Source organism: Vulpes vulpes, chromosome X (assembly GCF_048418805.1).
Source record: "Vulpes vulpes isolate BD-2025 chromosome X, VulVul3, whole genome shotgun sequence".
NCBI classification, from domain to species: domain Eukaryota; kingdom Metazoa; phylum Chordata; class Mammalia; order Carnivora; family Canidae; genus Vulpes; species Vulpes vulpes.
Window position 1 is genome coordinate 100,407,918 of NC_132796.1, and position 25,391 is coordinate 100,433,308.

General features: G+C 42.0%; 1 protein-coding gene across 4 annotated transcripts in view; it reads right to left on the bottom strand.

Annotated features, from left to right (window-relative positions):
- The window catches only part of HS6ST2 (heparan sulfate 6-O-sulfotransferase 2), a 291,544-nt gene that overhangs the window by 78,907 nt on the left and 187,246 nt on the right, over positions 1-25,391 (bottom strand). For 2 of the 4 annotated variants that reach the window (XM_025983164.2, XM_072744705.1), the window contains one exon: positions 4,875-4,907. The exons of the other annotated variants lie outside the window; for them this stretch is intronic. In XM_025983164.2, the coding sequence (XP_025838949.1) occupies positions 4,875-4,907 (33 nt within the window). The remainder of the gene's footprint in view (positions 1-4,874; positions 4,908-25,391) is intronic. 4 annotated transcript variants of the gene reach the window in all.

Consider the following 25,391-nt stretch of genomic DNA (forward strand, 5'->3'; position numbering starts at 1 on the left):
ACTGACAACTGGGACCAAGAACGCTTGGATTTAAGACTTGCAAACAAAGGGCCATGCTAAATTTTGGAAGAGGAGGCTGGCATACACTGATGAAGGCAAAGAACTCACCTGATGTCAGAGACCATTACAATTTGGAGGATAACATGGCCTCTGAAGACTCCATAGGGCAGTAACTCAACTGGAGGGATGGGACTTAATTTTGAAAATGGGGTCACCCTTCTTCAAAAGGAATACTGTTCCCTATGCTAAAGTGACAAGCTGGGTCAGCTTGCGATAAGAATCGCTCATTTACAAAGCATCCTCTGACAAAGAATTACAAAGAATACTATATGCATTAACCAGGATTTGTCTATCCCCTTGCTCTAATTAAATTTTAGAGTTAGACATAATCATTCTTACTCTTGCCTGAAACACTGAAAGCCAACTAGAAATGTAAAATCGCAAAGTAATTCAATATTTACTAAATTTAAAGGAAGTAATCAGTTTCTAATTCGAATTTATGCACATTCTTTTCCCATTTTAGCATTGTCTTATTTCCCTTAAGTTTCTCTTTGGTCATTAAGGTTGTCTGCAAGGTTATAGTCATTGAATAGTTTGTCACATGCTGCAGATATTTCTAGACCAAATTAAATTCTCAATGTACTTGCATACAACTAAAGAAAAATGTATTAGGTACTTAAATGTATTAGGTACTTTATATGTTCTATATTCACAGCCCCATTGGTCCACAGAGAGTATGGCATCTACTAGGTATTTAGTAAATATCTATAGAATGAATCAAAGAAAAAATTTATCTACCCTTTTATGGAATTTTGTTCACATATTCAAAAATCTCAGGCCCACGTGACCCAGCATGTGTGTATGTATCTATGTATGCATGTACTCTCAAAATTCCTACATGCTTATCCTTCAGGTTGAATACATTATTCTTCCTCTTGGCATGTGTGTCTGTGTGACAAAATATTGAAGTAAGATTAACCCTAAAAATTGTCCTTAGAAAGTCACTTTTAATTAGCATTTCCCTCAAACATGCCAACCTTCCAGCACCTAAAAATTGAACTCAATCTTCATTAGGGAAGCTGTTCCCTTCTCCATAGAAAACATATATTTTTAAAGCTTGAGCTCTAATTTATATCTCCAAGTTCATAATTGCAGAAAAGTCACAGTTTACTTGTCATGCTTTCCCTGGAAAATTCATTTTGAACCATTTTCCTAACCAAGGCTACTTTTAAGTCTGCTTAGACTAATGTCCAGCACTTCTTCCTTGTTTTCAACTGTTAATACTTCTTGAAGCTAGATTCTCCCATCTGTATTCCTGAGGCAGGATGACAAAAGCCAGACTACACTTCAGCCTCCTAGGATATCCTGCCCTGGAGATGCTCAGCAGGCAACTGGAAATTGGAGTTAGCCTGGAGCTCCGGAATGAGTTAAGGATTGGAGAGGTCAATTTGGGGATCATTATTGTAGAGGTGAAAGGTGAAGCTATATGCGGAGATAAAGTTACCCAGAATGAGAACGTAGCAAGAGAAGAGAAGCAGATCAATGACAGGACCTTGGGAATTGCTCCATTTAAACACTTGAGGGGGAGGGAGAGGCTCTGTATGTGTGTGTGTGTGTGTGTGTGTGTGTGCGCGCACGCGCAAAAGAGATCCTAATAAAGGAAACTTAAGAAGCATCCAGAAGAGAGGAGGTGATCCAAGATAAATTATGAATGCTTTGAGCTAGTGAAGATGCGCAAAAATGCCAGAATGTCCAAAGAGTTCAAGAAGACTGAGGCCAGAGAAGCCCTTGAATTTTGAAACACAGTGGTCACAAAGAATCCTTAGGAAAGCAGCCTTCGAATGTCATTCTTGCAGATTGTGTGTGCCCACATGCAGATGTGTATAAGTGTATGTGCGTGTACCCCAAACTACCATAAGATTAAATATTAGGTGATGAATAAGACTGTACTGGGTGTGCCAGATAATGGTAGTAATAACCACTACCGCTTACTGATGACTTATAAAGTGCTGGGAACAGTTCCCAGCACTTGATAGGCCTGATCTCAATTTAGTTTTTGCAACAAATATATAAAGTGGCTACATTTTACATGTGAAGAAACTGAAAGCCCACAGAAGTTAAAGAAATTACTCAAGGTCACGGAGCGAGAAAAGTGGTAGCGCCAGGATTGGCCTGGAGGATGGAGTGACTCGAAAAGCACTGAAATAACACCTCCACTGTGCTGATGTTAGCTGGGTCCTCTGCATGAGGCGGAAAGAGCTGATATTGGTTGACTGTCTTCCATTGTCAAGTGCTTTGCATAGGACATCTCTTTTCACACATATACTATCAACGCTATGGCTATGTTTAGGGTAACCTTATGAAGGCACATTTTTTAAAAATCCGATTTAGCTTTTTAGAAAAGAAGCTGAAGCCATAGGATTCTAAAACATCCCATTATAATTCAAATGTATTTATTATAATAGCTCCTGATGGTTTGAAAGTAAAAAAAAAAAAAGTGTGGCATCACTGATTTGGTGGTTGTTCCTGACATCCAAATTATTGACAATCCAGCTCATTTGAAAAGTGAAGGCATTTGACAGGTGATCTAAAGGCCTCCTTCAGCCTTGAGTTTCTGTAATTCTCATGGGTGTGTCTAATGACAATAATTTTAAAGATATGGAATATGAAGTAGAATGGGAATGCAGCAGCAGAACTGGCTGGTACATCAGCACCCTTTTATTCCTTAAATTTATAGAGGCCTACTGTTAAAATTTTATAAAAATAGTTTTTGGTAGTTCAAACCATTGATTGCTAACTTAAACAGAAACTTGGAGACTCTAGTACAAAATGATACACTGAAAATCCAGCCAAATCATTTGCTTATAAGCAACTGCAGACCTTATAATATGGCTGGCTGTAGGAAAAAGAGAGAGAGAGAGAGTGACATTCTGGCAATTAATGTTTTTGTTGTCTATAGAAAAACAAATGAGGTTCTGGTCTGAAACAATTAGTATCACTGTTAATTGTGCATGTGTGTAGCTATAATACAAGGCACTTGGGATGGCTTCCACTGATTGTTCCCTTCTTTCTCTGGATTACAGAATCCATTCAGACAACTAAATAATAGCAAGCATTTATGCAAATTGTTAATTATGAGGCAGGGATCGTCATAATCTTGTATATTTCTCAAACTGCCTGTGCAACAGGGATTACCAAATGAATTGTTGCTTTATTATTTTACTAGTGGTTGAAAAATATACTAGCTTTGCAAAGAGTTTTCATATATCATTTAGCCCACCAGCATTAAAAATGGCCCCAGTGACATTTATCAAAGCTGTTTCTTCTCTATCTCCCCATCTGTACCTCTCTTCCTTTCTCATAAACTAAGAGCAGGTATAAATTGCTCTGACAAATAACTTCTGATCAAACTGATGATCAGAAGATTTTTATTATTAAGATCAGATTTTTATTATGGTGACCAGCACCATAATAAAAATACAGCATGTCAAGATTCACTTTGTTATATAGAAAAACCAGTATAGATACATGGTTCTATAGTGCAGTAAAATTTAAAGCAAAACAAAAACAAAATTCTCAACATTTCCCCCCATTAAAGCAATCCTAGGGATATTAGTCCATATACTATTGACCATTATAGTAAGGGTCATCTATTCTTTTATTTTACAGATGAGGGAATCAATGTTCACAGCAGAGATGGAACTTGCACAGTAGTGGCAGAATCTAATACTCTTGCCACAATGATACATCCAGTTTATAATATTTAAATGCCCTCCCATACTAATATTTTGTGATTAGGGGTCTATGTGTGTCTATACCATTTATCCCAATGAATTGTAATCTGCCTACAGAATTACAGACTGAATTTGCTATTCCCAGCTGTCCAATCCATTGAGGCCCTAATGAGAACATGGAAGCCCAGCTACTGAAAGCCAAACTGGGCACTTAAGAAATGGCCCATTTATTGTATTTGAATGAGAATCTGCCCTAGTGGGGGGAATCCTGAGGTTACCACCTTTGTTCCCTCACCTATTTGGCCAGGGAGTATAGGATAGGATTTAGGTGGACAGGAAGAGAAAGCAAAGACAATGGTAAATATCTCTGGTGCCGAGAAGCCTATAATAGTCCAAATACAGTACTGGTGAGCATCATGATCTTAGAAAACCATGTGCCAAGCAACTAGCACACACATTTACAGAATAGCTAATGCCTCTCACTAGGGCTCTTTAGCACTAGGAGCAATACAAGGGTACAGCAAAGGTGCTGTCCTGGATCATTCTTGATACCCCCTCTGCCCCCACAGTTAGGAACTTTCCTGTGTTTGGTTAGATTTGCTCTGCCACAGAATTCCTGTCATAAAGGCCCCTCACCTATAAGATTATTCTACCTTGCAAGTTGATATATTTGCACACTTTAAAAGCCCTGATATTTCCAAATAATTGATTTTCCTTCAATGAAATGCTGACCTAGTTGTTCCCCTAAACCACCAACCAGCCTAGCGACAGGCAGGAGTGCCTGAAGCACTGTGAAAAACATTGTGTTGATGGTGGGGTGTTCTCTACAAAACCCTCTACTGTGTCATCCTATTTCAGCAAAAAAGAAAAAGGAGCTAATGACCAACTGCCCAACTGTCTGGGGTGCTGGCCCTGGACATTCATCCCACTTCTGTACTCAGTCAGCATTACAGACCTGAGACTACATGCCTGGGTATTTTCAACTATTTTAAACTTAAAAAAAAAAAAGCCCAGGAAAGAAGTTGTCCAAGCCAAAATCTAACTATTCATTGTACTGAAATCAAACCAATAGGCAACTGTAGAATCTGTTTATTTTAGCTTACATTGGTTCAGTTGAACTAAAAATACATTGTCACTTACCTTGCTGCATCTAGAATCTGAAAAATCCTCCACCTGTTAAAGGAACAGTAAAACCAGGTGCTAACAAGAGCTTGGTAAGAAAGGAGCTAAAATAATAAAAGTTTTCCATTTTGCTTTGCTAGCGTATATTTTTCCAGCATCCCAAACTACAAGGGAACAACTCATGAACAGCTCCTCCACTTTGCTCCCTAGTCACTCCTCTCAAGGAGTGGGGGATTTTGAATCAGAGGGCTCAGGTAGGCAAGGCACTGTGAGAGACAGACCTCTGGAGGGTTATGGGTTGATACTGATAGATCTACCACTAGGTCATGCTTGTTCCTTGCCCCTTCACTAAAGTGATCACAATCTAAGCAAAACACAAAAGTCAATAGACTGAAAACCAAACCAAACCAAATGCTATGGTCTCACTAAAATGGAAACACTTGATTGAAAAGACCTAGGAGGAATTTACAGGATTTTAAAAGATATTATCAGTGACAAATGAAACACAATAGCAAAAGGAAAAGAATGATTAGACTTTGCTGACTAATGTTCTTCAAAAAGATGAAAACTCAAAGTGCACAAAGTGATACATAAATCATTACTCTAGTCCCTTCCACCCAAACGCAAGACATCCACCAAAGTAAGCAATGTTTCTCCATGAATAAAAAAAGGCTTAGCTGCTTTCTTAATATATGTCTTAGGAGTCACAAAATATTAATTCTATTACATGAATTTCTGATATTAGCAGGGCCTGGAAATTTGTACACAGGTCAATTGCTATTTTGAGGGTTCAAGTGGACTCAAATTAGCTTTTCATTGTGTATTAAGCCAGAACGGATATTACAATGTAATAACACATCTGTGCCCAAAGCAAGTTATACAGCCTGTACATTATCTTGAGACAAGTGCTTGTGCACATCGGATATGTCTGGATGCTTTAGAAGTGAGTTAAGAGAGACTTTTGATCGCATAACCAGGAGCAGAACCTTTGCCTCATCATTTAAGAAGCAGTGTAAGATTCTTATCATCAGTTCCTGGCTAAGCCCCCCTTCCCTGGTTCTATGAGTTGTTAAGAGTATGGAATAAGTTAATGTTACAAGAAACAAAGTGATGTACTTGGTGAGCTTGACAAAAGCTCTGTTAGACAAAATACCCTCATGGCTGACTTACCAACCAGGGCCCAATGTGCTCCTCTTCCATTCCAGCCACAAGAAACAAGTAATCTAGAGTGTTCTGACCTACCCCATGCCTTAGTTTCCCCACACAGTGAAGAGAGGCTATGCACTCAGCCTCATGAACAAAAAATAATACAACTTTGTGTGAAAAATTAAAAAAAAGCCCAACAACCAGGAAACATAAAGCTATATGTTGGTTCTTAGTACTAGAAAATTCCAAATATTTAGCATGTTCCAGAACCAAAATTTTCATTCTGCTGCACTAATAGAAATCCTCAAATAATAGAAGAATGTACATAATTGATTTATATGGGGACGGGACCAAATTTAACTCTAATCAGGGGAACTATTATCTCTTGAGATTTTTAAAAGATTTCTTTGTAAACTTCTTAACCTAGGGAAGTCTGCCTGATGATTGTACTGAGGAAACTTATGGGAGTTCATTGCCTTACCTGGGAATCCAGGTTGCCAGAAGTGGAATATTCAGTGGTGATCCAGGAATCAAATCCATCAATCAAATCCATCAATCAAAAGGATGGGCAGTCATCAGAAGTGAATCAAAGGCCATGGAAAGAAAAGTTAAAAAAAAAAGGAAAGACATACCAATTAGAAAAAAATGAATTAACTTTATGAACCAATTTTACTCATCGTGCAAACACACACTCTCTTTGGGAAGGTCCTTAAATTGATTATTTTAAAAAGGCTCTTAAAAAAATATTTATTTTAGAGAGAGAGAGAGAGAGCAGAGAGTATGAGCAGGGGGAAGGGGGAGGGGGAGACAGCAAGAGAGACTCTTAAGCAGACTCCGCAGTGAGTGTAGAGCCCAAAGACACAGGGCTCAATCCTAGGAACCTGAGAGCATGACCTGGGAGTCAAAATCAAGAGTCAGATGCTTAACTAACTGAGCCACTCAGATGCCTCTAAAAGGGCTCTTTAATAAAAAGAAAAGGGTAATTGTATAATGTGACAGAGATGCTAGATATCATGACAATAGCAATCATATTACAATATATAAATACATTAAGTTAACACGTGTACACCTCAAATTTATGCGAGGTTATATGTCAAATATATTTACCAAAAAATCACCCCACAAAACACTTGGTATTTCCTATGTGCCAGACAATAAATATCGAGGTTGCAGCAGTGAATAGAACGACACAAATCCCTGCCTTCAGGAAAGTTACAATCCCATGGAAGATTTTTTTAAGCCGTCTTTGTGGAAAAGACCTCCACAGAAATATACTGTATGTTATTAGCCTTAGAGTTTATTTTATTTTTGTCTTTATTTATGTACAGAGAACATATCCAATGGCATCAGATTCAACAACTGTATTAGAAAGAATTCTCTTTTTGATTGGAAGAGCTGTCGTTACTAGCATTCACGAATTTTCCTTGTGGAAAGCCCCCCTAAAGGCTGTAAGACAGACTTCCTTTCAGCTGGGCCATTTGCTGTCCACAGAACTCCACGTGCTTGCACTTTGCAAGGCTGTAAAAACAAGAAGTCTCTAAATGGCAGCTTTGTAATACTGCAGTGTCATAGAGTTTTTCTCACTGGAGGCTATAGTGTTCTCTCACAGCTAGCCTGGGTGACACTCTGAGATCGGATTCATCATGCCTCAGCAGGTCACATCCTGGGAAAGCAGCAGCAGTTGGTGAACAAAAGGAGCTTTTTGGTGGTTATCATGCCCATGACCCAGACACTGGGAAGAGAAGAAGCAATAGAGGGATGCCTGGGTGGCTCAGCGGTTGAGCATCTGCCTTTGGCTCAGAGCGTGATCCCAGAGTCCTGGAATCGAGTCCCACATCGGGCTCCCCACAGGGAGTCTGCTTCTCCCTCTGCCTGTGTCTCTGTCTCTCTCTCTCATGAATAAATAAATAAATATATTTTTAAAAGAAGCAATAGACTGTAACCATCCTCTTGGCTGGGGTTTGAGAAGACTCGAGTAAATATTCCTCAAGTGACAGCTACTTCCTAAATGTCCAATTAGCAGGGAAAGAAAAAGATGAAAATGGAGGGAATAAATATATATCATTGGAAAAATGGGAACTGGGGGAGACAAGGGACCCCAGAAACCCAGATGGTGATTCATGCTAACTAGAAACCTCCAATGATAACACCAACCCCCTGGGATTTATATCTTCAGGGTAGGTGTCTAGGGCTTCAGAAATCTAGAAAAAAAAAAAAAGCTATCTATTCACTGTGATATTAAGGATCCAAATTGATACCTGGAAAAAATGGAATGCTGCAAAAATCTGAAAGCCCAGGCCAGAAAATTAATTAGGATCCCTGGTTTCTAAATCCTGGTTTTACCAATGACTCATTTGATCATGGGCAAAGTGTCTTCTGTAATTCTCTAATAGTTTTGCCTTTTATTTTGGTGCCAAGCTAGTTAATAGTATAGCAATCTCTAGTCACTTTCTCAGTACAACGTGCCATTAGGAGTTCAGACAGCCCAGAGCCCAGCATTCTGAGCTGATGCTTAAATGAAAATATGGCCAAAACAATAATAGCCGGGCTGAAATGCAGCTGATCATCATTCTGTCTAGGGAAACAGCTTTGTTTACGTGAAATATAGAATGGCTGCTTCTTTAGGATGGAAAAGTTATACAAGGAAACTTAATTGAAAATGTAATTGATGCACAATTGACCCCCCCCCCCATTTCTCTTTCTGCTCATCTGCCAGAAGCTTGGGTTGTTGGTGATTGCTGTCAATCAGCAGAAAGATCCACACTCTCTCAGATAAAGGCGACACAGATGCTCAGATTTTGCAAAGAGTGGTTTGGAAAACAACAACAACAACCATACAGACATTGTCTTGGTCTGTGGCAGATAATCTGTGGCAGATAATACACTCTGTGGGAACCAATTACCCATCACTGTTCCAGAGCTGCCGAGCAAATGACCCATTCACCCTCTCTAGTTTCTAACACTGGATTGGTTTTCTCCCCCTCTCACCAACTCCCACATCCCGAGTTGCTGTGCCCTTGTTTTGCCACCTTCTCCCAATGTAGAATGACCCTCTGCCTTCATCCCAGTGTGATCTAGTATACTGTGACTCAGTTACCTACCACCTCCTTTTGTGCCTCAGGCCACGCCCTCATTTGGTCTTTGAAGGCCAGATACAGTATATATCCTAGTGAAAAAAAAAAGCTTATTTGGCATGCTAAATTGGGTCCCCTAAATGGGAAGGAGTCCCATGCTCACCCTTGGGGGTAGGAGGGTAGAAGTAGAAAAGCCAGGGGAAAGGCCTGAATGCTTCTTAAGGCCCTAGGCAAGAAAGCTAGTAGTCTTCTTTCCTTGGATTAAAATGCTTGGCCTCGGCCTTTTGCTTACACACAAGCCTGAGAGGTGGTGTGGGGCCATGGAATAAGCCCAGGCGGCACACGGACTGGGTTCTAGTCTGGGCTCTTTCATTTACTGACTGCATGACACTGCTAAAGTACCCTAAGCTCTCAGCCTTGACGCCTTCATGTACGAAATGGGGACAAGTATAGTGCCCCCACCAGTAACTACATTCAATCTACTGAACAACTGAACAACCAATATAGCACTGGCCAATCAGAGCAGAAAGCACCTGAAAACATCTGTGTAGAAAGGCACATGTAAGAATTAGAAGAGATCATGGATGGAAAATTCTATAGCAGAGAATTCTATAGCAGAGCACAGGATCCAGAGACCAGACTCAAAAACTTTTTTAAAAAGATTTTTATTTATTTATTTGAAAGAGAGAGAGAGAGAGAGAGCATGAGTGAGGAGAGAGGGAGAGAGAGAAGCAGGCTCCTTGCTGAGCAGAGAGCCCAACATGGGTCTCCATCCCAGGACCCTGAGATCATGACCTGAGCCAAAGGCAGACACCTAACTGAGTGAGCCACCCAATTACTTTTATGCATGATTATGTTTATCTAGGGAAGAGACAAGTAAGGAAATTGTTCAGAAGTACAGTGAGTCTATGGAAGGCCAGTGTCTGGGATCACAGCCCCCTGTCACTGAGCCATCTTGTTACCTTGGGAACAGAACCTGCTATTCAAAGCCCGTGCTCCAGGACACCTACATATAAAAGGCCATCTGGAAAATAACCACAGTTATTGACGGGGGGTGGGGGTTGGGGTATTGTGTGTATTCCCCAACATCTTCCTCTGGAGGGCTTCTACTAAGTGCACCAGAAACTATACATATTCCAAGAGAAGGAGCTCTCCTGGTCTGCCTAAGGATACTGGAATCCCAAACACCTTTTCCAACTTTTATTTTAGGAGTATTTGTTTTACCCCTGAAAGTCAGCCTTTGGCACAACCATGAGGTTTCCCGAGTTTGTCTTGACTTCTCCTTCCACAGTGTTCCCTCCGCCCAAGATTTCAAAGCTGGCTTCCAGATTCATTTTCCTAATTTCTCTGCCAGTTGACAAGGATTTCAATCCTATCCTTGCCTTTGGGCAACAGTATTAAGACTACAGAGTCTTCCAGACCCACGGAAATGACCTTCTAATGGTTCAGTCCTATGACATTTAGAAAGGATACATTTCTTTTAAATTTATTTACTTACTTGAGAGAGAGAGAGAGAGAGAGAGAGAGAGAGAGAGAGAGAATGCAGTAAGGAGGGGCAGAGGGAGAGGAAGAGAGAACCCCAAGCTGACTCCACACTGAATGTGACACGGGGCTGGATCCCATGACCCTAAGATCACAACCCAAACCAAAACGAAAAGCCATATGCTCAACCACCTGAGCCACCCAGACACTCCGAGAGGACACATTTTTGATAAGGATTTGTCCCTTCCATCTATACCACCCAAGTACAATACATACAATATACAATATATGACCCAGAGCTGTCTTAGCTGTATCAAAAACCCTTTGGGTAATAGCTGCTGGTTTCTTATTCCATGCAATCAATGTGGGTGGGAAAAGATACATGCAGCACAAGGTAACAGAAAGATGCCTGGAGTGAAAGTCAAAAGGCTGTCCTCATGACAACTCTGCTGTGTGACCCTGGGCAAGGCCATCCTCCCATGGTGTAGATGGCTCTCCATTTCCCTAGCTACACAGGGAAGGAGTTGGACTAAGTGCTTTCCCAAAGGCCTCTGTTTATTATAACATTTTAAGACTTTCTAAGGAATTTGACTCAGTTAGGAACATTCCTATTAAGTATAGCCTGAGTTCTTAAAAAAGGAGGCACAGAGAGAAATACTCTTGAGTTATTCTGAGAAACCTTGGGACCAAAGGCAATGGACAACTTTGTCTTCAGTGGCCCATTCTTCCCATTCCTCATCAGACCTCCCATTGGCTCCTCAGAAAAGTGCACAAGGGCACGCCAGAGAGATTCTTCCCAGTGCCCAGTGTGCAAGGCAGGAGTCACCTAACTTGGGTGCAATATGACAGTTTCGGGGAGTGGCGCTGAAGATGGCTTAAATGTGGTAACAGAGGTTATGCTTGGACTGGGCAGTAAACCTAAAAAAAGTAACCAACATGGGCATATGAGCCATCTGGGCTGGCAAATCCTTTGAGTACCATCTGTACTGAGAGCATGGATCACCTTCTATCCCACGGTTAGATCTCAAGTGGCTGATAAATGATATTGACAAGTCTTTAGGCGATCCTCAGCCACATACTCTGAGCCACTCGGAGAGGTCTTTGGGTGATCTTTTTGGGACCACTGGTATCACAGGGGCAGGGACTTGCTGCGGATCACAGAACACACTGGTGGCAGAGCCAGGGGCAGGACCCAAGCCTAAGGGGTCCTTTCCCTGGGAGCACACTACCCACCCTGCGTCAGCCAGAGAACTACTGCCTGGGGGCAGCCAGCAAGCCAGCATCAGTACCTCCAAACACAACCACACAACACTTCAACACAACCCAAAGAGCAATGGCTGCAAAAGACCAGGAAATCAACCATAAAACCCCTCAAGGATGTTAAATTCTTCTCTTGCCGTAGCTGTTAAATTGTTAACACATTTTCCTAAGCTGCTGTTCTGTTTTCTGCCTAAAGGCACTTTTACCACATCACGTGGTGACAATCAGTGATTCTTATGTTCTTTTCATTTGATAAATAATGCCTAATACCTGGATCCTGTATTGCCAAAACAAACAAACAAACAAACAAACAAACAAAACAAAAAAAAACAAAAAACAAAAAACAAAAAACAAAACAAAACAAAACAAAAAAAACAAAAAACCCCGCCACCGCCAACTGCATTTGGGAGACAAAGGGGATCTGATGAGGAAGATTGCTAAAACAAGGCTTTTCAAAAAGAGTGTTTTCTTGCCTGTTGGTGAGCTGGTCAGTCCTAGGTTAGGATGCTTTCTCCAGGCGATTTGTCTCTTGTCTGCAGCTCCTTACTGAAATGGTCCCCTCTCCCCCACTTACACCCACTGGTTTGTAGTGAAAATTCTCCCATTTTGGCATCATAAGAGTGCCCTCTAGTGATGATCTAATTAAGAATCTGGAGATGGAGGGATTCCTGTTTGGGTGGGAAATAGATTTAACTAAATTTGTCCTTGGTTGTGTCAAGATATATTCTTTCTGAAAGACTCTCTAAAGCTCATACTTAATAATTTAGTATTGCAAAAAGCAGTGAAAGGAGTATTTTGCCATTGAACAAACAAAGCAAAATATTCCCCCACCCGCTCCCATAAAAGAAAATCTGGCTTGTTCTCCCTCCTGAAAAGTATTCTTGCTCATGATATGGGGATGCTGTCTGAATTATAAAATAAGGTACACAGACACAGGCCGACTCCATCAATTGAAAATTGACAGCAATTTTCCATTGTGTTTTAGAGTTCCCCAGATGCAAACACCTGCCTTTGTACGGAAGGTTCCAGCAATGCATTTCCTCAATTTGATCATATATATGCTTTTTCTTTGAAGGAAGGCTAGACCGGTAAGAAACCTTAGAAATTCTGGGGGGGGGGGGGATAACGGGGCTTACTTTCTCTTAATAAGGGCCTAAAAAAGTTTCACTTCTAATATAAATATATGTGTTGCTCGTTTAATCTCATTTTGTTTCCATTTTTCAGATTTTGGGGTCTAGAAGGTCCACAATGAATGCTAGTTCAGCACTAGTTCAAATCGGCAGGGAAGACTTCCATAATATCTTTTACATTCAGCTCTGTAAGGGGCTACTGCTCTATTGAACCCCATGTATTTTATGCTAACACAGACGAAGGATGGCAAGCTGCCAACATGAGATATAACTGCTTTGTTCACATTGTGGCAGCATGAAAAAATCCCTAACAAGGAATGATTTAGCAAGTGCTAAACTAAGGATCGAGGTCATTCTCCAGAAATATTCAACCAAGTCACTAACGGGATCAGAGAGTAGAGACATGTGGAATGGTATATTCTGGATCATTCTGGACCCAAATATCACCCACTCTTGGCAAGGAGCTTCCATCTCTGCTGAAGTCAAAGTATGGCAGAAACCACTGGATTTGGCCTGAAACTTCCCTCAAGCCAGCCCCAAACAGAGAGTGAAGTAGCAGGGTAGAGGGGTGATGTGCTAGAGTACAGGGGTGCACAGGCTCTGGAGTCAATAGAATTGTCTTTATACCCCAGTTCCTCCACTTCTCTTTGGTCACTTCCAACCTGTCAGTTTCATTTTTCTCAAAAAAACCTGTGATCTCCAATAACACCTCATAGAGGGCACAAATCAGGTGCTCGATTCAACCTGCTAAATGTAATATAACCAACAATTTTGATGAAAACTGCCTCTTGTTATCCAGATATTCCCAAAGATCTAAGTGTGTGGGGTCTAGCAAACTAAACATCTGTATAATGGACTTCACTGTTAAAAATCAGTGCTAAGTAAGTGAAATAAGTCAGAGAAAGACAAATACCATATGATTTTACTTATATATGGAATTTAAGAAACAAAACAAATGAGCTAAGGGAGAGATAAAGAGACAAAGCAAGGAACAGACTCTTAACTTTAGAGAACACACTGAGGTCACCAGAGGGGAGGGTGGTGAGGGATGGGGGAAATAAGGGATGGGGGTAAGGCGGGCACTTGTCCAGGTGAGCACAGGGTGTTGGATGAAAGTGCTGGATCACTATATTGTACACCGGAAACTAATGTAACACTGTATACTAACTCACTAGAATAAAAATTTTAAAATTTAAAATAAATAAAAATAAAAAGTAAGCATAGCTCTTAACCTATTAATGGATGTGCTGCTTTTTGAAAAATCGTGAGCCGCTCAACATTCTCTTGGGCTGTGGACATCTTTCAAGGCAAAGACACAGAACCATTGTTAGGGCAAAACCTTTGTTTTCAAGAGGACATGGATCTCTTTTTATTACAGGATTCTTAGTTTCAGGTCTTGCCTGAAGTGTCAAAACCAGGTACCAAAAAGACCCTGTGTGCTTCTGCCCCAAAAGAATACAAAATATAGAGAAGTTTGCCAATTGTCAGGAGTACACAGGGTATCTTTTCTAGAATTATTTAAGTGGCAAACTATAAAAATCATACTATTAGCCAGTGTTTAATGAGTGCTTTCTATACACCAGATGCCATGCACTTGACAGGAAGTATCTCACTTTATGCTGAACAAAAATCTATACTTATTGCGTAGATAATGGGGCCTCCAAGGTGCTCACCCAACTAATAACTCACATCCAGAGTTGGAGGATGCCAGAACTCAAGCTCATTAGCCACTAAAATGGGCTGTACCTGTGAAGTAGGCATCCTTATTCTCATCTTACAGGTAAATCAGGTGAGGCCTAGAGAATGACCTGCTTGGGGTCAGTAGCTAGTAAGTGAAGGTGCAGAGGTGGGAATCCCCAATATGCCCTGACTGCATCTTACACCTTCCGTAAGGTGCTGATGATGGGAAGGTGACTGTATATAAGCTGTCTGTGCGAGCTGGGTGGCACTCCAGTTCCTGTATAAGCCTGTAAACTGCCCTGAAGTGATTCCTTGCATGCCTCTTTTTAAGCTTCTTGTGGGACCGTTTTTCATTTTGAATTCCAGGATAAACTTGCAGGCTATAAGTGCCAAGTACTTGAATCCACGAGGAAGAGAGGTCATAGCTCATTTGAAGATGAAACCCTGGTGTAAGTCTTCACAGTGGCTAGGCCGCTCCCCTCAGACATAAATCAGGTGGTGCTGGTGGGCTAGGAGCCCACAGGGAAAAGGAAGTTGGCAGGCAGAAGTGAGTGCTATTTCTTGCCCTTATACTTGTATTTTTTATCTATAAGAAAATGTGATTAAATTTGATGTAGATAGAATCCAGAAAGTCCAAGGTGACCAAGGGAGGGAAAACCCAGGAAGAGACTACACTACATGCCTCATTCCAAGAAAGCCCATGTAATTATGGTGGGAAGAGGAAAGTTGTTGCCCTGAGAAAGAATCATGCTCACTGGATGATGGACTCCATCCTCCGGCATAGTAAGGCTGTTCACAATTTGACCTTGACATAGCTGAAAAACCTGTCAAAGTTGGAAGGTACTCTTAGAGAACATCAAACCCAACCTCTCCTAGAGAATTAAAAAAAAAATAATAAAAAAAATAAAAAAATAAAAAAAAATAAAAAATAAAAAAAAACAAACCCAACCTCTGCATTTTATAGGCCCTGAGAGAGAAAGGACTTATTCAAGGTCACACAGTTCATACTGCCACGGTGCTGCTGCTCCCCTAGGACATATAACAGATGGCTGTGGGTGGCTCGAGGGAAGGGAGTAAAGAAGCCAGTTGGGAACCAGCAGCAGAAGATCCAAGCATGAGGACTGGGCTTTTTGTTTAAAGGGAACAATAATCTTGCAAGATGCTCTTTCCTATCTCCTTGTACAGGTGAGGAAACTGAACCTTAGAGACAGGAAGCCACCTGCTGAAGGTCCTGTAGCTATTTAGACAATGGGACTTGGCTGATCTGACTCCAAAGCCTCAGTGCTTTTCACCCTATGTTTTGGCTTCCTGCTTTCTCTGTGGCCATATGCCAAAGAGAAAGGAGGTCCCTTTAAGTCCCAAGTGAGTTGCGATGTGCTCATTTTTTTGCAACTGTAAGTGAAGTGAGATGGGTTCACATCTGCAAACCGACATCCAACAAAACTTTGTCCAGTGCCTGGTTCTTGGCTTCCCAGGAGGACCTCTGGACTGTCCTTGGCTTGGCCTTGGGACCCAAGACACACAGGGAGCCATCAGAATAACCTCTCAATTTCCTCATTAACACTGGCAGTTTTGTAACCTCCAACTCCCCCAAACACAAGAACTGGTGATACCACCTCAGGCCACTGAGGCTCCCTGCCTGCGATCTAAGGAGCCATTGACCATGGCACCCAAGCTGTCAGCTAAGTGGGATCATGCTTTGGGAGTTTCTTGTGCCAAAGGGCAAGGGAGACAGTGAACTCTGAATGTAGCACTAGGCCTCGCTCATCTCCATACACAACTCCTCTTAGCCCCACTATGGGTGCCCTGTAGTAGCAGACTGGTGTCTCTTCCTTCCAAAAGCTGATAGGCACTGAAGTAGTAGGGGTAGTCCCCAGGAGTAAGAAGAAGAATCTGGAACTACTTATTTGAAGCAGGACTTGCTGAATTGTTAATCACCCAAAGGCACATCATTAGACTGCTTGCTCATTCCTCCTGATCAAAACGGGGGTGAGGAGGTGGGCAGTGTCTATCCTATAGGCAGCAGACAAATCACCAGGGTTCGTGAAGACTGAATCCTGGTTTCTCACTAACATACATTCTGATCAATTTCTAACTTCAGTTAGCAGTTGCCCTTCACACTCTGGTTTTAAGCTACTCTGCCCTCAGCCCCTCATCAGTTAGGTAATGATCTGGAAACCCCTATGAGTTACTGCTGTAAGGGAATCCCAATGTAAAGGAATCTTTCTTGGAAGAAACCCTCTGAATCTACCAGGAATGTTATTTTAGATCTTGGATGGAGATCTCTCCCCAAAACAAGAGCACATCTGTCTTTGATTCACATTTTATTTTTCACTTCTCCAACACATATCTAAATTTTTAACAGCTTTGTCGAGATGCAATTCACATACCACACAATCTACTTAAAGTGGACAAATCACTGGTTGTTAGTATATTCACAGATTTGTGTAGTCATTACCACAACTTTAGAACATTTTCATTCCCTCAAAAAGAAAGCCAGTACTCTGTGACTATCATTGCCACATCCTCCATCACTTTCAGGCCTCGACCACCACTGATCTACTTTGTTTCTACAGATTTTCCTATATTGGATCTTTCAAGTAAATGAAATCATATAATATGTTTTATCATATACCTGGTTTCTTTGACTTAGCATAATTTCTCAAGGTTCCTTCTTTTTACAACATGGATCAGTACTGTGTTCCTTTTCATGGCCAAATAGTATCTTATTGCATGGATATCCACACTATAAAAAAAAATGCATCCAAACAATTTCATCCCCATGCACTAGGCAAGCCTACAGATCTGTCCTGAGCACCAGCTGTGGTGGATCTATTACTAGCATCATGGGGGTACATGGAGATGAATGAGAATATGCAACAGACACATCCAATCATTCGATCAATAAACATCTACTGAATGTCTTTGGTGTGCCAAGAATATGTTAAGGCACTTGGAACCCAAGGATGAACAAGACATGGCTGCTGCCTTCCATGAGCAAACAGTGGGGGCAGCAGTGCGGAAGGTTATGCATTATATACAATAGCTCCATACAAGTTCTGGTAAGCCCATTTTCCACTCAGGAAGAGTTCACAGCCCAGGATTGGGTTCCTGATCCCACAAATATTCAGGAGTGAAACCAGCCCAAGAGAGAGCAGCAGCCAGGATCCAGGTGGTTTTTTTGTTTGCTTTGCATTGTTTTTATTGGCATTAAATTCAAATAACACAAAATTAACCATTTTAAAGTACAGAAGTCAGTGGCACTTGGTATATTCACATGTTGCACAACCACTGCTGCTATCTGTTCCAAAATACTTTCATCACCTTAAAAGGAAACTCGTACCCATTAAGTGGTCACTCCTTTCTCCCCACCTCCCTCAGCTCTGGCAACCACCAATGTGCTCTTTTTCTCTCTGGATTCGCCTATTTGGATAGTTCATATGAATGGAATCATACAATACATGCCTTTTTAGTCTGGCTTCTTTCACTTGGCATAAAGTTTTTGAGGTTCATCCATATCGTAGCATGGATCGACACTTCAAACTTTTTATGGCTGAACCACAGCCCATTGTACAAATACTTCACATTTTGTTTATCCATTCATCCGCTGATGAGTATTTGTGTTGACTCTACTTTTTCATTATCATGATTAATGTTGCCGTGAACATTCATTTACAAGTGTTTGTGTGGACATATGTTTTCATTTCTCTTAGGTATATACCTAAAAGTGGAATTGCTGGATCATATAGTAATTCTATGTTTAACTTTTTGAGGAACTGCCAAACTATTTTCCACAGCAGCTGCACCATTTTACATTCCTACCAGCAAATTGCAAGGGTTCCAATTTCTCCCAGAGATTCCATTTTATTTCTTACTCCAGAGAAGAGTTCCATTAAATTGGAGACACCCAATTAGCCCAAATGATTGACCCTAGTGCTGGCCATTTGGGGCTGGGCTTCTTAATTAATGCTTAGGCTGGTGGGAGAAACAATGCAAATGAGGGCAGAGAGAAGAGCTCCTCCCCACCCCCAGCTCTGGGAGTGCCTCTGCACATGCTCACAGCCTAAAGGAAAAGTGGGCAGGTTGGCAGGATCACTGTGGAACTGTCCTCTGACCCACATCAGTGAGATTCACAGCATCTTGCTCAGCACAGAAGTGGGAGAACATTCTCAGCTATAAGCCAAACCCAGCAAAACTCAGGAGATGATTTTATGAAAAAAATGACATGAAATCAATTACGAATCTGGCAGTAAGGGAAAGAACAGCATGGCCTTCTCTATTAGACAAGAAATTGGAAGAAGTGTCAATGGCTTGTGAGGGCACTTAGATCCTGTGATATTTAGCACTGGCTCCTGTCCCCTGGAATAAAGATCTGACATAAATCTAGGAAATAAATAATGATGATGAATGTCTAGCTCTAAAGATGACAACATATATCACTAAAACTTGCCCTCAGGGCCTGTCTCTCTCCTCCAGTGATCCGACAGCTCGGCAAACAGTGAATCCACTTTTCCTCCAGCCTGTATCACTCCCTGGGCAGGTCAGCTCCATGCTGAAGTGGCATTAAATCTTTCAAGCCATATGATGCCATTTTCCTGAGCCGAGACTGAGTATCAAGATGACACGCTACTGTGTGGGAAGAGCTGAGGCATGATTCCAAAGCCCCCTCCTCAAAGCCTCGGGGTTTGCATTCTTAGGGAAGAGGAAGCCCAGGGAAAGGATCTTAATGATTCTAAATAACTCCCAAATCATTGGGTTTTCAGTAACCTAAGGTTTAAGTGGATGGGTTTCAAACACTTCTAGAAACAGAACCCTCTTTTCAAACAAAATCCTCTAATACCTCCACCGTATAGAACAGATAAAAACTGAGCTGCTCTCTTTGAAGAGGAGATGGAGTAAAGGCAAAGGGGAGAAGAGCAGAGCTGCCATGTACTGCTCCACAGGATGGGCACTGTACAATTCCAGGAAACACCATTCATGCGGAGCAGCAGTCTCTCAAAGTGTGGTGTGAGGACACTGGTGGTCTCCAAGACCCATCTCCAGAGGTCCCCGAGGTCCTCCCTTTTCCAGATATATGTTTGTGGGAGGCTGGATCTTCTTCACATACTTCAATCAAAATAATATATTAAAACAGTTGGAATACAGAAGCTGATGTGAGAATCCATCTGTCTTCTGTGAAGCCAGATATCAAAGAGATTCACAAAATATAAAATATTGCCACTAATGTTTTTTGCTTTTGAAATCAATTATTTTTCATAAAAATATATTACTATATAGTAGGTGCCTTCTTGTTATTTTAAATGAGTTAACACCTGGTTTTGAAATTTTCTCAGTTTTATTTTTTAAAAAGATTTTATTAATTTATTCATGAGAGACACAGAGAGAGGGAAGCAGAGACATAGGCAGAAGGAGATGCAGGCTCCCTGCTGGGAGAACAATGTGGGACTCAATCCCAGGATCTTGGGATCACGCCCTGAGCCAAAGGCAGCCGCTCAACCACTGAGCCACCCAGGGGTTCCAAAATTTTCTGTTTTAAAATCAAATATAGTAAATAGCAATAACTAGATTCCATATAAATAAAAGCTCTTCAGAGTCCCCAGGGATTTATAGGAGCATAAAGGAGTCCTGATACCGTGAAATTTGGGAACCACTGACCTCCAATACAATGTGAATGGGAGGTGTGCAAAGCCCTGAGGCCCCCGGGGCTGCACTACACAGTTGGCCTGGTCCCTGCTAGTCTGCTCCCACACCTCCCTTCCTCTGAGGAAACTTTTGGGCCACCTCCTCAGAACCCTGTGGGTCCAGCTGATCAGGCCAGCCCCCTCACTTTAGAAACCAGGAAACTAGGGAAGTCAGGGTTAGAGATCTGTACGTTAAAAACAGCCGGGATTACAGCTGGGTCTTCCCTGACACTGGGCTGCCACTAACCTAACAATAAGCAGCTACCAGTTGCTGAGCTCTCTGTGCTGGGCACTTTATCAAATCCGCGTTGAACTACTCCCAGGCCTCACTTCCACACTGCAAGCGCTTGTGGCCTGTCAGGCTCCAGGTTTGCTAAAGCAACGGAGAGAAAAGCAGGCACCAGGCTGCCCTCCCTCCCCCAGCATACTCACCTCTGAATCCGACCAGCGCTGGCCTCCTCAGTACAAAGGATTTGAGCTGGCACCGATTTCCTCAGCACATCTTGATAAGCAGCATGCAACCCACCAGAGGGGGGATTTTTGAAAAGCCAAGAATCATTTAATTTAATCAGGTGCCTGTACGGTTTGAGAAAGACCCACAAGGCAACAACCGAGAAGTTAAGCGCAGCATCTTGGCGTCTTGCCATGTGGTGACTCCACAGAATGTGCCTCTGGGCCTCTTGCCCTCCTACCCTATGTACGCTCCCTATCCTTTGAAAAGACTCCGGGGAAGGGGCGCACCGAATATACCATTGGGCTGACCCCTGTACCACCGGAGGGGCAGCAGCAGGGCACCCAGTACCTGAGAGGGGACCCTCCCCGCCACTGATTCTTCCTCCTCACCAAAAGTGGCAGAGCTGTGAGGGTCCATGGAAACCAGGTAGCCAGGGTCCTAAACTAGAGGTGCACAGCACAATCCCCTGGCAAGCTATTTAAAACAGGCAGGGCCTCCAGGCCCTGCTCCAAGGGAAATCCTGCTTTACTGGGTCACGGATGGATGGCTAGGGCACACACTGCCAGGGAATCAGTGAAGACCAAAATCTCTCACTTAGCAGATGGGGAAAATGAGAGAGAGGGAAAGAGCTTTACCCAGAACACAAAGAGTTCAAAAAACAGCTGGCATGAGCATCCAGCTATCCTGACCCTTAATCTAGTGCTTTTCCCACAATTCCAGGCTATCTATGCTCAATTGAAGGGGCAAACTACTGCACATGTGCGCGTGCACGTGGGCGGGAAGCAGGTATTGAGGCACATTTAGAAATTACCAAGCCATTTTTATTTGATTCACGCTTTTCATTTCACATTCTCTCCCTCTTCTTCCAACTTGATCACTGGATCCAAGCCTCTCATTATATTTATAGATGAGGAACCTGTGGGCCACAGTGGATTAGCGTCTGATTCTTGCCCTGGGTCTAATTTAGGACCCATATCTCTGTGCTTTTTGGCCTGTGCTCTTCCCACTACATGTTGACCCTTAAGTCCCATCCAAAGAGAAATATATTATTATAGATTGTATTTCATTATTATTCCTCCTACAGACAGGCAAATTCTGTTAGAAGCCGATACACTCCCTGGCTCTATAGCACCAGCCTGCCCTGGGAGCTGCTCTGACTGCTTATTTCCAATCTAAGCTCATATTTCAGGGCCGCCCTGGAAATATTAGTAAAGCCAGCTCTGCTAATCTAGACAAATGACAGCAAAACTGAAGGGTAGTATTGGGATGAAATAAATTATTTGCATAGGTGGGACTTCTCTTTTAATTTTACTATTTTAAGATTACAAATTGTTTTCTGGCCTTTATGTATAATTAAATATAGATGTTCTCGGAGCTTAATGTCAGTTTAAATTTCAGCCCTTGGAAAGTAATTTGTTTGTATGTTCAGTGAACAAACCATTTCTTATCGGTTTCAAAGACCCAGGCTCATGCATCATGAATCAAGGTTGCCTTTACCAAAGCTATAAAGGTCAGGCAAAGTGGGCTTGTAACTCAAGTTTAGCCACTCTTAGAAAAATAAAGCTTTCAGTTCTCTGCCTTAAGTACACAAATTGTTTTAATTTCTTTGGGCATGTGAATGATTCAGTTGTGCCCTCTCCACACACAAAAACCAGGTAAGTAGTGTTCATTATGCCATTAAGGACTGAGCCATTAGGAGGAATCTGAACAATTCCCTCTACTCTCAGGGCCTCAGTTTCCTCTTATGTATCAGGATCTCTTGTCTGCTATCGGCTTTAGATATTGACAGGCAATCCCCAGAGGTGATTTTAAAATGACACTGATTTGACCTAGAAAGTAGTTGATGAGGCTTGGGGTCCTTTAGGTTAAGCAATCAGCAGGGAAATTAGACCCATTGGTCCTAAGGCAAACTTCTCCCTCTGGCCTCTCCCTCATTCCTCATCCAGAGAGATGGCAGCTCTTCCAGCCCCTTTCTCAATAGCTGCAAGATGATTCCCACTTCTTTAGACACCCCTATAGTTCCAGAAATTTATTCTCCCCATGCATTCACCAGTCTCTTAGTGCTTCCTTAGTAAATCTGCACGTATACTAGGGGTCATAAAGGGAATACTGCTCATTGACAATACACAACCAAGATATTTTATTGATTGGAAATAAGAGGAGGTTGTTAAATAGGCTGTGTAGGATGATGCTAGTGCCCCGATCCCCATAAGTAAACCAATCAGCCCACACTTTCTGATAGGGCAGAAATCTAGACTAACTAGGGTTTGCTTCACTTCCCTGTTAAAGTTACCAAAGGAGAATTCCGGAAGTTATCCTATAAGTACTTACTAATGGGATCTCTGTTTTATCTTTCGTTGGCATCTACAGAAGCTCTCTTTTTTAAAATATGTTGAAACTCTGGTTCGATTTGCCTGAATCCCTGCAACTACTAACATTCCAGTATGGCAATTCCTAACCAGAAAACACAATGAATGAGAAATGTTTGGGTCCAAAGCCTTCCTTATCTCCATAGTTGGATCTTCCTTCCATATTAGAAAGACTAGCTAAGATTTAACAGAGTGTGGAGACTTTTAGAAGAGTGTCAGCAGTGGCTCTGGAACTAAGGTCACAGACTCAAACCAAAACTAAGTGCTTTATGATATATTTTTTTGTTTAATTCTAACAACATAACCTTAAGATAGGGACGCCTGGGTGGCTCAGTGGTTGAGCATCTGCTTTTGGCTCAGGGCGTGATCCTGGTCCTGAGATTGAGTCCCACATCCGGATGCCTGCCAAGAGCCTGCTTCTCCCTCTATGTCTCTGCCTCTATCTCTCCATGTCTTTCATGAATAATAATAATAATAAAACCTTAAGATAAAGTATTATTATTTCCATTTTACTGGTAAGGCACAGAAAGCTGAAACTATTTACCCAAGGTCAAATCTAGTGAATGGCATAGCTGAGTGGAGATTTGAACCCAGTCATTTGTTTTTAGAGCCCATGATTTTTATCTATGCTTTACGGTAGTATGTTAGAAAAGCAAAAGCCTACAAATCTTTAAACCTGGGTTCTAGTCTCAGCCTTACTATCGACCCTTTAACTCTGCCAATTGGTTAGATACGCAGACGGCAGGGAGATGGTGGTGATGGAATAGTCCAAGATGATATGGAGGTTTGTATCTTGAAAAAAAAAAAGAGAGTACTTCATTAACAGAAAGAAGGGATATGATGATGAGCTTGGTTTTAGATTAGTAGGTGGCATTGGAAGGTTGGCAACACATGCTTATGGGAATATCCACACGGCCTTTGAACCAGAACTTGGGACACAGGTCTGGGCTGGAGGCACTGAAGCTTTCCTCATAGCAGTGATGTTCAATGAGATCTTGAAATGAATGTAGACAGAAAGGCAAAGGGCAGAGAACTGAGCCTAGGAGAAATCCCAGTTAGATGTATGGACAAAGAAAACCTTCAAACAAACAAATGAAAACACGGAGAAAATAGCACAATGTCAATCAAGCCAAAAGAAGGCAAGATTGAAAAGTGGGAGGTGAGTGAGGTGACAGAGGTGGTGAAAAGCAGCTGAAAGACAAGTCATTCCCTCTTTTGAACCCTCAGGCTCTTTCCCCTCTCTGAAGACATCTCTCCCCCGCCATGGGATCCCAAGGTAAGGGTGAAGTTCCACTTTTCCCTGGATGCCCTGGATGTAAGTAAAAACTCAGTGTTCTTCTGCTGGACTGAGTCATACTGCACTGACTAGTTTAAGCAGCCGCAGTCCTACAGACTACCTCTCCACAGGCAAAGGCAACAGGCTGCCTGAAAGTATAGCAACAGGAGAAAAGCAGCTGCCATCCAAAGCATAATTTTTATGAAGGAATTAATGCCACATTGGTCCTTTCAACCAAACCTGGATACCATCATTAGCTGTGTCTTCAGTGAATGAGAACAGAAAGAATAGTGACAGAAGACCAGGAAAGACACAGTATGTGGGTGGAGATCAGCTCTATTGGGTGTATTTTTTCCAGAGAGAACATCGGTGGGGAGATGGTGAGGGGTGGGGGAAAGGAGGAGAGGCCGGAGAAAATATGAGAACAACAAAAAGTAACTAAATAAAAAGGCAATTTCATTATCATTTCAATTTGGGAAACACAATTGTAGTGTTTTCTTGATTTTTTCCAAACACACTTGAAAGATGTAAATACAAGAGCCGAAAAAGAGAGAGAGAGAGAGATCTTGTCAATGTCTTGAATCAGTTGTCAACCGAGCCACTCCTCATACACAGCTGTCATTCAATGCTTCAGTGTCCCAGGAGGGAGGCCTGTATGTGCCCAGAATGGTCATTGTTACACTGAAGGGGGATGGCATCAAGGCAACAGAAATAAGGCAGGCTAGGAGGTGGGCTCCAAAAGCCAGACATCTGCTAAAGAGCCCACTGGGCAAGAGGTCAAAACAGAGGTCAAGAACATGTAAAGACTCCAGGAAGTTCCAAAGGTAAGGGTAGGATATCAAGTGGCAGAATCCAGGCTGTGACAAGGAATTCAAGCAGTTAATCATGCATTCAGGATCAGGTAGGTTGAAAAGGTCCAAGCACACAAGCAATCTGGAATAAAGGTATGCGAGGGGAGTTCTGGACACCAAGCATCAGAGCTT